Genomic DNA, 13,910 nt, shown 5'->3' with positions numbered 1-13,910 from the left:
AAATAGGGACTTAGGCGGTGATGGGGTGGGGGTGCGGGTGCTCCTTTAGATGGTGGCAGGGGGATTGTCTCTGAGAAGTAGCATTTGTAGGTTAGTAAGTGAAGGAAATGGGACACTTGGGGAAGGTCTCAGGATTGTGTTCCAGATAGAGGGACCAGTTGTACAGATTCAGGAGGTGGAAGCAACCGCAGAGGCGGATGCTAAGCCTGGGAGGCCATGAGTTGTCAGGCTGGAGTGGTGGGTAGATGCCTGGGCTACAGACATGTGCCTCCATGGTCCATTCTGGTGGAGCTGGGGAGGAAGTAGAAGCCTGCCTTGTATTTGTACTTAGCTGCTCTTTGAAATGATCTCTGACCCAAGAATGATCCTACAGGAATCTTAAACAGGTCATTGTATTGTTAATAATAAATGATCCGATTTATTTTTTAAAGCCATTAGGGTTAAAACACCCCTTGAGGTCTCTTGCATTTTCTGAGTCATTTGAAGGAGGTGGAAAACGTGGTCCCGTGTGCCCCCTACCGGCAGAATGTAGCATTTCCTCTTTTGATGATTTGGAGATTGGCTTCTGTTAGGACGCAGTGCTGGAGCGGGCACTTCTCTTGGATCTGAAATCCAGAGGATAGACGGGAAACGGCAGTGAGCATTTCCCTTAGCATACTACATATCCTTCATTACATAGTCTTTAATTTTGTCCTCGGTTAGTGTACAAAGAAACAGATTTCACTGTGACATTTTCATGCACATATATTGTTATGCTTTTTTCTTATTCACCGGTCACTATCCTCTGCCATCTTTCTTCTTCCCCTTATAATTATCTCTTCCTTCCCTCCAAATAGTTCCCTTTTCTGTTTTTAAAAGCGTTTTACAATTTTTTTTTTTTATTTTTATGTGTGCGCGAGCACACTTGTGCCATGGTGCACACATGGAGGGCAGCTATCAGGAGCTGATTCTCTCCACTGTGCTGAGGTAGAGTTTCTTGATACTTCTGCAGTGCTCCGTGTTTCCGGCAACTCTCCTGTCTCTGCCTCCCATCTTCATCTGCCTTTTTTTTTAAATGTAGGTTTAAAGAAATCATCAGGCTTTTATGAAAGTGTTTGTACCCACAGAGCTGCCTTGCTACCCTCTCCTTTCATGACATATGTTATGAAGATTTTAAAATTTTATTTATATATTCTGTCACAAGCAAGCACATTTTTTCTCTCTTTGAAATAGTCTGTGGGTAAGCAAGTTAAATAAAAATGAACATCTCGTGGAACTGTAAGAAATGCAGTTACCTCAAGCTTCCTCATCCCTGGTTCAGGTTTTCTATGTGAGACTTTGTTGGATAATAAAGTTTCTAGGCATGTCAGAATAACTATAAGAAAAAAAAACTTGATTGTTCTGGATCAATTTAGAAGGTACTTTCAAAACGCCATCTATTTTGTGTGTGTGTGTGTGTTATTGAGTTTTGAAATGCATTAATTAAGGATTCTAATTATTTGCCTCCTCAAAATAAAGAGAAGTGAACTAGAGGTCCTTTTCTTGCCTGGTTATTTTATTTCTGCTCATTAGTAGGGCAGTTTTATTTCTTTTTTCTTAATTTTTTTGAGACAGGTTTTCTCTAACAGTTTCTCTTTCTTTCTTTCTTTCTTTCTTTCTTTCTTTCTTTCTTTCTTTCTTTCTTTCTTTCTTTCTTTCTTTCTTTCTTGCCTTCCTGCCTTCCTGCCTTCCTGCCTTCCTGCCTTCCTGCCTTCCTGCCCCCCCTTCCCCCCCAATCTTTCTTTCCAGGGTTTCTCTGTCTGGCTGTCTTGGAACTCTGTAGAGCAGGCTGGCCTCCCTAGTGTGGGACAAAAGGCAGCATGTGACACATGCCCAGCTCAGTGCAGGTCCCTCCCAGTCAGCCCTCTCAGGGTTGGTCAGAGTCATGCCACCTTTGAGGTAGCAACCACACAGCAAACACAGTAACCGACAGTTTTCCAGGGTCACTGCCCAGACCGCAGTCCTTTGAACCATCACGTGAAGGGCTGAAAGAGATCTAACCAGCATCCTGCAGCTCAGATAGCTGGAATGTTCTGTTTGTCATTGCAGCCATGGTTTAGGGATTTTAAGGCTGTGAGATCAATGACTTCAGCTTGGAAATGAAAAAACCGATAGGCATAAATATGTCCAGGACCCAGCCTTGGTTTTGGATGTAAGCAGAAACATCTGAGTATTCTTCTGGAAATCACCGTCCACTTGAAATGCCTCTGATGCCTGGTCATTTCTGGAGTGTGGAGTGTGTCACTGCAGTCGGGTTCATAACATTTTGTACTTATTCTTCTTGCTATTAATGCTAGCTTAAAAAAATCCATAATCCATCAAACATCTAGTTGTCTGTGGGATTTGGTTTGGAACTCCAATTTCCCTCAGCTGTAGTCAACTCAACATTGTTATGGTTGTGTGTATATGTGAGTGTGTATGATGTCTGTACATAAGTGCAGGCGTGCTTGTGCCAAGACTTGTATCTAGAGGACCATTTTGTGGAGTCAGCTCTCCCCATCCACCCTTATGTGTTACACCCTGGAGATTTAATTCAAGATGCTAGGCTTATGCAGTAAGCACCTTTACCTCAATGAGCCATCTCACTAGCTCTGATACGATATTTATTTATTCTGTACATGTACATCCATGATGAGCATTTAGATGGCGGTCAGAGAACAACTTGTAGAAGTTGGTTCTTTCACTGTGTAGATACTGGGAAAGGAACTTGGGTTGTCAGGCTTGGTGGTAAATGTGTAAAAGCATATACCAACAGAGCATCTATCTATCTATCTATCTATCTATCTATCTATCTATCTATCTATCAGCAAATGGTTTAACTGGTTGTCTTATTCACCTGGTGATTAACAGCAGTTGCTAAGTGTAATTTTATTTAAGGCTCTAAACCTTCCATTCACACTGGCATGTAAACGAGGAGAGACTAGCATGTGTATGCTAGTCCAGGGCTGTCTGGAGAGAAAGAATACTAACCTCCCGATGGCCTTGACCTACTAAAATAGGTACAAAGTTTTTTTGTGTGTGTGTGTGTTTGGTGAACAGTCTTCATATGAATTGTATTACGATGCAACCTTTCGTGGCAACTCACTGACGTCCTTTCCCTCCGACTCTGTAGGAAGCTGCCCTCTGCAGACAGCTCCCTATGGAGGAGACCATGGCCCCCGTCAACCCGCCTGCCATGACCACAGATATGCGGTCCATCACCAACAACAGCTCAGATCCTTTCCTCAATGGGTAAGTTCACACTGGGGACCACTGACTTTTGCTTTCTTACCTATGGTTTAGGCTGTGTGGGGTGTTCATTTGCATGGAGAAGGGGCAGGGTTCTTCAGGGATGGGGAGAGGAGGGAGAGCTGCCAGAAGAAAGAGAAAGGAAGCTTTTAGAAAACATGTCAGTTTCAAAACCTAGTCACATGGCATGGAGTTTATTCAGTCAGTGATTTGCATACGAGGACGAGCTTCAAGTTTAAACAGGACAGCACGATTTGGTAATCACTTGTAAGAGTCTTGATGGTCCTGGGAGGAAGGACGAGGTTAAAAGTATACTGTGGCAAATAGAACAAGAAAATTCAGAGGTACTTATGGGGAAAGGTAAGTAAGGTTTCAAAGTTTAGCTAATAGTGTTAATTTTCTGCTGTGCTGTAAAGGCTAGAAAAGTAGAAAGAAAACTAAGGTACCCGCCACCCAGGCTTGCTGTGTGCCAAGCACTGTTTGAGCCCATCTCTACCACCACTAGGTGTCTTTCTTTCCTCCATTCTCCCCCCAGGCACAGCCACTCCTCGGAAAGTGGTGCGTGGCATCCCAGGGAACTTAGTTATTTTTCAAGAGTCCCCATCCTCTTGAGTGTTGGGACTATAGGTATGGACCACCATGACAGGCTATATACATACTTCTTTTATCATTAATGTGCATCTCTATGAGCGTTATTCAGCACTCTTTTTCTGGGTTTTAAAATTTCACATAAGTAGTATCAGGTAGCATGATCTGAACATAGAACAGGGCTCAAACGGTTATTTCGAGGCAAGGAAATCAACACCCATGTATATGGTGAGTAACCAGTTTTATTTGCATATAATTTTATTTGCATATAATTAATATAATTTGCATACGATCACTTAAGATCAGTTATACATTTCAAAATTAAAAGGCCCAGTAGCATTTGTCCCTCTCATCGCCCGAGTTCTGTGGCTGCGTTCTAGCTGTGATGTTCATTTACTGGACTCATGTTAAGGTCTCCACTTACTTTCCTTTCTCCTCTGCAGAGGGCCCTATCACTCAAGGGAGCAGAGCACGGACAGTGGCCTGGGGCTGGGGTGCTACAGTGTCCCCACAACTCCAGAGGACTTCCTCAGCAACATGGACGAGATGGAAACAGGTGGGCACACAGCCTGCAGATACCATCTTCAGATTGTCTCCTTGGTTATTGCGATCCGAAAAACCAATGGGAAACAAACCTAGAACACAAAATGCCAGCTAAAAGCCCACTCAATCCATAGGCGCTATTGCTATATAGCAGACTTCTAAGAGTTTATGCAAATATGGCTCCATATAGGTGGGCTTTTTAAGCCCACCCCCATCCTTTTGGTATTGTCCTTTCCTCTTTTAAAGATTTATTTATTTATTATGTACACAGTATTCAGCCTCCATATATGCCTGCAGGCCAGAAGAGGGCGCCGGATCACCATGTGGGTTGCTGGGAATTGAACTCAGGACTTCTGGAAGAGCAGTCAGTGCTCCTAACCTCTGAGCCATCTCTCCAGCCCCTTGCCCTCTCTTCTTAACCATTCTGTACTTACCTGGAGTGGGGGTGACTGTGCTGTACCCCCTTTTTAGTTGTAATGAATACTCCACTCTTTCTACTGGAATTTAGACTACTTTTGGTTCTCCGAGCACGCTGATCTTTTCATGTTACTTTCTGGTTTGGGGAAGGATTGACAGTAGGTATGTAACTAAAAGCTCAGAGGGTTCTAATTAATTATCAGCGCCAATTTCTAACATAACTCCCTCGGTCAACAATTGGCAAGAAGACAACCAGGGTGACTTCCTAGACCCAGCGTGTACATCCTATAAATTCGTCCGAACTCTTGACATTGTCGTCTGCTAACTTGACATTTGAGAACTGCATGATTGAGGGGGAAAAAACTGGAGGGCTGGAGAGGTGTCTTAGTGGCTAAAGCACTGGGTGCTCTTCCACGGTTCAATTCCCAGCACCCACATAGCAGTTCACAGTCGCCTGCAACTCCAGTTCCAGGGGATTCAACAGCCTCACTCAGACACGCATGCAGGCAAAACCCCAATACACATAAAGTCAAAATAAATAAATAGTTTACACTTCAGTGTTGAGACACATAGTATTTAGCTTTTCTTTTCTTTTAATTTTTAGGCAGGGTCTCTATGTTCTCTGGCTGTCCCGGACCGTGAAATGTAGACCAGACTGACCTTGAACTTTGCCTCTGCCTCCCAAGTGCAACAGTAATAGCAATTAAAGGGGTGCACCCCCATCACCAGCTCACATATATATATAGCTCCTTTGTGTCTTGCTAGCCAAGCCCAAAAGAAATGACAGCATACACATATGCTCTGTGTAGATGACTTTGCCGTTTCTCTTCTATTATTCGCGACAGAGAAGCCGTTGTTGGACTGGAGAGATGGTTCAGCACCAGATATGCTGGCGTTCCACATGCATTTATATGTGCAGAAGCACTCACGCACATGTACGGCTGCCGTGTGCTGCTTGCTGGGAGTCTAAACTGTTGCTCTGAACGTCTGGCTCATAGGCAGGTTTGGAGTGCAGTGCTGCAGAAGGGCGGGATGCTGGCGCAGCACCTGCAGGTCTTGCAGACCTACAGCAGTAGATAGAGGCCATAGTAGAGTTGTCCTGTGAGCTGTTACATAGTGTTTTGCACTGTTGCCATATTCGGTTTATTATGTCACTTCTCCTCCCCGTCCCTTTCATCTTTTCACACGCCTGTGTGTCTGTGTAATTTATTTTGCTTCCCTGAAATAGCCTCATGAGGTGGCTCCTTCCTCTGCTGTTTACTTTTATCTTTTAAACTCTGGGAATCCCGTAAAAAGGGTAAAAAGCAAAATTAAATAAGGAGAGAGGGTGGGCACCTCAGGAGACATTAAAAGGATACATTCTCTCCTGTAGGTTTGTAAAATGATGTCCACTGGGTAAATGGGGGAGTGCTTTTGAAGCCATAACACACAATTAAATGGTGTCTTGAAAAGAACAGTGGCAACGTTCAGCCTGAGTTGAATCTTTGTTTCTCAGTCCCTGGTAACAGTGTTCCCTAGGGATGCTCTGTGGGCCTCAGCCTCTCACCAGTGAAATGAGAATAGTGTGGCCACCTCTGCTCCTCCACTGAAGGATACCGATGAAGTGGATTTGATAAACACTGTGTTCCTATTAATCTGGTTGACTGAGCGTCATCTCATTGAGTTCAGGGTCACTCCTGCGAGGTGTTTGGAAGAAATGGGCATACATTGCTAAAGAGAGACAGTCTTGTAATATTTAGTAATACTTAGTCATTAGCTGAGGAGGGGCTGAGGGCAGGCAGAGCTGGCTGTTGGCTAGAAAAGATAGTTCAGTCTGCTAAGCACATTGACCACTTGCCAGGAGCAAGCTGGCTGAGCACACACACAGCTGGACTTGTGTGGAGATGGAACCAAGGGATATTAACATGATAAGTAAAGGCTACTCAGTCATTCCTCCTTCCAGAATGTTCCGTGAAAATCACATCCCTGGAAGAATTGATCCCCCCACCCCCTTAATCCTTAAGTAGCTTAAGTGGTGAACTTCAGTAGCTAAATGACAAAGGCTAAAAAGACCACAAGGACATTGTAGAGCTACTGTCAAAAGAAATGCTTTGAGATTGTTAACCTCGATGAAGAAGCGTCAACTCATGCTTTCATTTCTGGTGAGAAAGAATTTGAAGAATTCTTTTTTTTTTTAAAAAAGAGAGATTTTGTTTGGCTAAAATATGTATTTTCAAGAATTAAAAGATCGTAATGATATTTTGAACTTCTAAATTTTTGTGCCTGTGTGTGCCAGTGTACACGTGAGCAGGAGTCTTGAGGCCAGAGGCTATCGGATTTTTTGAAGTTGAAGTTACAGGGGTTTGTGGGCCACAGTGTGGGTGCTGGGACTTGAGCTCAGGACCTCTGCTGGCCGACCACTGAGCCATCCCTCCAGCATCTGTAATGATAACTTTAGTAAACAGATGGCATAGCCTTGGATATGGCAACTCTGTTGCTTCTTCCCAACGTGTGCAGGAGACCCAAAAGGTCAAATGAGAGCGAGACAAATTAAGCAAGCCTACGGTCATATAGTAAAGGACCTGTCGAGTGATATCAGGTCTCCGTGTAGTTCCCATAATACTGTTACGTAAAGCACACATTCTCAGTCAAATTCCAGAGGCTTAGCATTTTCCTCCACCATGTCCTGCTGAACTCTAGCCTTACTGGGGTAAACAGTCTTCCAAAACAGGTTGAGGTCGCTAATGTGGCGTCCGTGGGCATGAAATTGTGGGTTATGTTAGTACTTGGAACTATTCTGCCCCCTTCTCAAGAACTTAGAAGAAAAGGCTGGAGAGATGGCTCTGTGCTTACGAGCCCTGGCTGCTCCTCTAGAGGACAAAGGCTCGAGTCCCACTGCCTACGTGGTGGCTCATCACCATCTGTTTCTCTAGTCCCGTGGATACATTTATTCTCTCTCCTGGACTCTCCAGGCACACACGTGTTGCACGGACGAAACATGCAGACACAATACCCATATAAAATAAAATGTAGCCAGGCATAGTGGCGCACACCTTTAATCCCAGTACTCAGGAGGCAGAGGCAGGTAGATTTCTGTGAGTATGAGACCAGCGTGGTCTACATAGTGAGTTCCAGGAAAGCCAGAGCTACATAGTGAGACCCTGTCTCAAAAATAGCAACAAAGAAACAAACAAAATTTTAAAAATTTAAGAAGGCAATAACAACTGTCCTTCTATTACAGGAGAAAATGCAGGTCAGACACCGATGGCCGTCAATCCCCAGCAGACCCGCTTCCCTGATTTCCTTGACTGCCTTCCAGGAACCAACGTTGACCTAGGGACTTTGGAGTCTGAAGATCTGATCCCCCTCTTCAATGACGTCGAGTCCGCGCTGAACAAAAGCGAGCCCTTTCTAACCTGGCTGTGATGGCTCCCATGGTAACGTGTGGCAGCTGTGACCTGACCTTTCCTGGGCCTCGTGGAACAAGCGCTGGAGCCAAGCAGGTCCACAGGTGTACTGCTCCCGGCCTCCGTACCCACACTCCTGGTCCATGCAGCCAGCCAATCATTGCCTGGGCTTGACTTCCAAGAACTTAAGTGACACATAAATAAACGTTCTCTTCATTTTCCGCCAGCCTGCATTTCCGTGACAGATAGTGCAGAATTGATTATGCAGAATAACTCCTTAAAAATCCCCGCTACCCCATGGCTTAGCTTTATAGGCATTAGCTAAAATTCATATGTCAATTGATTCTAAGCCATAAAAGCTGACCCCAGGCAGTGAATTCTGACTGGCAGCTTGGTCCAAGAAACGTGCACGAAGACCCAATTTGCAGTTTCAAAAACTGTACTGATAACCCTAGTAACAAATGGTTTAAAACTTATTTAACTTGATCTTTAAAAAAAAATATCATTGTATAGATAGTAAATTTCTGTTGTGTGGAATACGACACGGTTTGGAATCCATGCTGGCTCTGATGTCTGCTCTCATTTTGCATTTACAAAGGCACAGAGTCCTAATGTCACCCTTCCTTGCCATTTGACTGCGGAGCACCCAGCGGCTCGGTCCTGCATGCAGAAGGGCCGCTGCGGTATTTGTTGCAGGTTTTGCATGACAGGTCGTATGAAAGAGACCAGTTTGGTACTGAGATGAACAATTATGAAGCCAAACTACTTTTTTTTTTAATTGCAACCTGTATTCTTTGCAAAATGCAGCTTGGAATCTGTTTGTTTTATGGAACACTGTCATTTTGTGGCTATGACAAAGGGCCGCTGAATGTTTTTTGATGAATCAGTGGCAACTATTTTTGTCTTTTGACAAAATGTTCGGAAAACATCAGGCCAGCGTAGATCTCAGCCTGACGACACGCAAATTAGCTGTTGCATTTTGTACTCTGAGGCATTTTCAGTTCTGCTTTCGAGGTTTCAAGCGCTTAAAAATGATCCTGTCTGTAGAAGTGTTTGAAGAACGAAACAGGTGCCTGACTGTGTATACAGAAAGGCCTTGACAGGGCGTGTCGTCCAGATTTGTGCTTCTGAGCGGAGTAAGATTGATTCCTAAGTATGTTATCCTAACCCTTTTGCTAAGTTGGTACAAAAAAGGCATAAGATATGTACTCAATACCTCTTATGTAACCAACTTTTTTTTTTTTATTATCTCTTAAGGACTGAGAGCATCGTGTTCATTTAGCAGGGGGTCTGTCCGCGCTAGCAATGAAGTCCTTAGCTCTTTATTATTTTGAACTGACATTATTTATAGTGTATGAATTTAATCTCCTTTTTTATTTTTATTTTTTGAAAGACATCAAGAATCCGAGAGGAAACTTTCAGTGTCCATGAGGGTGAGGGCTTTGTTGTTCCGGATCTTTAATAAGATCCCTTCGGTTTATTGAAATATAGATGCACAGAGTACATTTGGTCGTGGTGGGAAGAGGCAAGTGAAAGGTCAGAGACAAAGCTGTGGAATATGCCAGAAAGGCCAGTCGATGGGAAATGAGCCAGACTCATCAGAACCCCTCAAAAGCGAGGCAAGCAAGACGGGCGAAAAGTGCCCTCGAAGAACAAAGCAGCAATTTTCTCTCAGCCTTCATACCAAAAGACCCTGCTGTCAGAGAGAAGAGGGTTAGGGTGCACTTTACCGGGGAGGGGCAGAGAGGAGGAAGGGGCAGGGCTGTGGCACTCTGATGCTCTCTGTCTCTGTGCTTGCTAAACACGTCAGCAGACAAGAGCATGGGCCACTGTTGCATCCAGCACTCTGAAATGATTTCTCTTTCCTTGGAAGAGCCCCAATTAACGCCCAGTTAACTCCTTGAGCACTCTGAGAGAGGCGAGTTGGTATTTATGTTGCTACTAGGTTGAAAGGGAGCACTCTTTCTTTTTCTCTTTTGTTAGCAAAAATTGCAAAAAGAGTTGTACATTCTTTCTGAGGAAAATCAAAAACAAACCAAAACACAAGGGACCTAACAAAACTCGACAGTGTTACTGTATTTAAAAATATTTTTATACATGCATTTCAGGCTATTAAATGTAAAAAAAGATACTCTTTTTTTTAAAAAAACATAGTTAAATCATTGATGGTTTATGTTGCCAGGTTTTAGAAGCCATTTTATAATAAGCTTGTGGCATTATGAAATATTAGAATAATTTTTTAGTAAATTAGTTTAAACCTTTTTAATGAATATTGTATTTTTCTAGAATAAAATATGGCCCCTGACTGTTTACTAATAGATAAAGCCAGTTATAATTTCTGTTGTTTTTAAGACTATAAAATATGGCTTTTTAAAGAGAGCTAAACCTAGAAATCAGAAGCCAGACCTTTTTTGCTTTCTAGTTCTGATTGAACTCAAGACTTCATGTGTGTTAGGCAAGTGCCTTGCCGCTGAGTTCCACCCCCAGCCCTAAGAACAATCTCAGTGGTTCTCTAGTATTACTGTAAGTATTAATACTCTCTAAGAATTCATAATAAGGTGCTATTCATATACTATCTCATACTCTAAGACGACTTGTCAGACTAGCTAGTCTTTCTTCGTCCTAAATCAATACATTTTTTTTTTACCATATCATCTCCAAATTTTGTCATAGAATAGGCAACTTTAAAAGTTGCATTTAAGAAGAAGAAGAAGAAGCTTTTCCCGATAAGATACACTTTAGTGAAGCATTTCGATAGGGAAAGCATTCTGCTCTTTTGTTAGCATCGGGGATTTCTTTTTTCTAGGCAGCGTTTCAGTGTAGTATCTAGGATGTAAGATGTATTTCTTTCAGTGATTTCCCAGTGTGTGAGAAGCACATAAAACAGAACTAGCTTTAGCCCCCTGGGCACTGCTCAGCCGAAAGGAGCTTGCAGGAGGTGACATGAAGTGGCTGACGAGTCACCGAGTGCTGTGTTCTTACAATGTAATTAGAAGCAACTTCTGAAAGGACAACTTTTGGGAAAAAATGGGGGAGGGGGGAAACAAGCCATTTAAAAAAAAAGAAAAAAGGAAAGCTATAGATTAATTTGATGGGAAAAGGGTGATTGACAGCGACCATTTCCCTGATACTGTATTATACACGTGCTAATACTTTAACTTAATTTTTTTTTTTTTTTTACTTCTACATTTTATCAAATGAGACCTGTGTTGTTGATTTCCAATCCAGTGTGTTCTGCATATGGGAAACATGCAGCCAAATCCACCAAATCAAGCCATTTTATATGGAGTTTGTTACAGGTTTTAATTCTCAATTCTGTATAAAAAAAATAAATACAATTGAACTTCCACTTGGGCCTTTGTCTCTGTCACGTGGTGTGGTTGTTTACTGGGGGCTTGGGGTAGAAGCAGAGAGGCTTCCCTAACCCCTGGCAGTCAGTGAGAGAGGCAGGAAGACGGATTCTGTAGGCAAATATTCTTTTAAAGGTGTGTATTTAAAAAACGGCCAAACCCTCCCCAGCCTTTCAATACCCTCAGCTGGATTATGTTTTTAACAACAGGGTGTGCCTCTCCCCGCTGTTAGAAGTAAACACACTGTCAGTATCTCGCTTTGCTTCCTGTGGATACTGTGGTTTCCCCCACCTACCTGCTCGCCTTACTGGGGGAGGGGGGGGGAGACCCAGCTAACATGCCATCGTCCCAGAACTGGTCTTACGTGCCAGTTTTAAACAGAGCTTTACAGCCATGTTTCTTCAGCATGTTTTCCGTGCTGTGCCGAGGATGAAGTCAGAGTCTTGCACGTGCTAGGTAGATGGTCTACCACCAGGCTGTACCCTCCAGCCCTCTTACTCACTTCTAAGGTTAGAAGGCCTTTTTTTTTTTTTAAAAAAAAAAAAAAACAAAAACAGTTCCATTTATTTTGCTTAGCATTACCATGGCTAATGCGTATTGAGCATGCGCGGCACACTGACCGTTTGCTAAGCACTAAAGCGGATTGTCCAGTGCCGTCTACGTCCCTTTCCAGCAATGCCACTGTCCTCACCTGGCTGCAGATGACGGTGTCACTGTACGACGCTGTTAATTCACACAGGGTCGTGCAGTACACAGCCAGTGTCTGGGGAGCGGCTCTTCCTGCCGTGCTTTGGTATTTTAAACTGTGAATAAGGTATTTCTGTAGGGGTGTCCCTCATTGTTTTCTGTGCTGCAGTGTGAACTGTCAGCTTGTGGCCAGGAGAAAGCTCCTGAGACGGAATCCTTCTTCAAAATATATGTGCCATTGATAGATTCTACTGTTTTTCTTAAAAATGGCTGCCAGTCTACAGCACCCTACAACATGCATGCAAAAACTCTTGTCATTGTGGGGAGGTGGTGGCTCATACCTTTAATCCCACCACACGGGAGGCAGAGGCAAGTAGATTTCTGTGAGTTCAAGGCCAGCCTGGTTTACAAATTGAATGTCAGAACAGTCAGGATTGTTACACAGAGAAACTGTCTTGTACAAACAAACAAACCCAAAACCCTTGTCACCATAGCTAGTGTAGAATTTGGCATTGTGTACCTCTTAAATCTTTGCAGATATGATGGATGCAAAGTATTTTACCCACATGCAGTGCATTTCTTGTATTACTGCTGACAACAGGCTACATACTATTTCTTTAGTGTATGATGTCAGTTCCCAGCTCACCTCAAATCCTGTCTTAGCCTCTCCCCAAGTTCATTTGACCCCTCTCACAAGCAGAGAGCTAGAAATGCCCTTAGCTGCTAACAGGATGTCTGACTCCTATGCAGAGTTCATTGGGGATCCAGCAAAGCCCTCCTTTGGACTTCTGCCTGAGAGCATGCCCTGGCTTTGTTTCTTCCTGTGATAGTTACTTTCTGTTGCTGGGTTAAAACAGCATGACCAATGCAACTTATAGAAGTTTACTGTTTTTACATTTGGGTTTCCTGTTCGAGAAGCATGAATCCGGCTGTCTTAGCAGGAAGGCATGGCATCAGGCATGCTGCTGACAGGAGCAGGAAGCTGAGGGCACACATCTTGAATCACATCTTGTTCTCAGGGCCACACTTAAACTTTCCAAACCGCACCATTAATCGGGGGCCACGTATTTAAATGCCCTAGACTATGGGGACACAGCCTCAAACCACGTGATCCCCTTTGCTGCATTTCCTACCGTCTTACCCATCTGCCTTACCCGCTGTATTAACTTTCCTTGCTGTGACAAAGTGACAGAGATCTGTGTGTAAACGCATGCATACTTAGTTTAGCAGCGTACCTTGGAATCATTTAGGCAGAAATGACACCTTTATCCTACTGAACAATAGTCGAAGAACAGAGAAACAAAACTCCCGAAACCTTTTACTTGAAGTCAGGCACCAAGGCTATTTCAATGAAAAATAAAATAAAAAGTGGGTCTATAACTGTCACCTCTAGAATCCGCTTAACTCTTTGGGAGGGGGGGTCTCATTTCTTATTCTCATAACTTACAAAGCACGTATTTTCCCCCAGAAATGAAATCTGCTTGTAAGTTGTCTTGGTGAGCGTGTTAGTAGATTTTCTGTATCTGGGATATGGGGCATTTTATACACTCAATTCCTTACAACCCTTTAGTCGGTCTCATGGTTGTGACAGATTGAAGGTTGAGAACATGGTATTGTTTTATCTTTGTGTGTGTATGTGTGAGTTGTGTGCCGTTGTGCACATGTGGATGTTAGAGGACAAGCTCAGGTTTTG

At 43.4% G+C, this 13,910-nt stretch overlaps 1 protein-coding gene across 1 annotated transcript in view; it reads left to right on the top strand.

The window, feature by feature from the left end:
- Nucleotides 1-11,529, top strand: part of Wwtr1 (WW domain containing transcription regulator 1) — a 110,742-nt gene extending 99,213 nt beyond the window's left edge. The window contains exons 5-7 of the mRNA XM_050120194.1: nt 3,131-3,249; nt 4,278-4,390; nt 8,015-11,529. Of these exons, the coding sequence (XP_049976151.1) occupies nt 3,131-3,249; nt 4,278-4,390; nt 8,015-8,199 (417 nt within the window). The 3' untranslated portion in view covers nt 8,200-11,529. The remainder of the gene's footprint in view (nt 1-3,130; nt 3,250-4,277; nt 4,391-8,014) is intronic.
- The last annotated feature ends 2,381 nt before the right edge of the window (nt 11,530-13,910 follow it).

Source organism: Alexandromys fortis, unplaced genomic scaffold (assembly GCF_014885135.2).
Source record: "Alexandromys fortis isolate MF-2015 unplaced genomic scaffold, M_Fortis_MF-2015_v1.1 scaffold_172, whole genome shotgun sequence".
NCBI lineage: Eukaryota > Metazoa > Chordata > Mammalia > Rodentia > Cricetidae > Alexandromys > Alexandromys fortis.
Note: the sequence above shows the minus strand (reverse complement) of the source record. Positions and strands in the feature narration are given on the sequence as shown.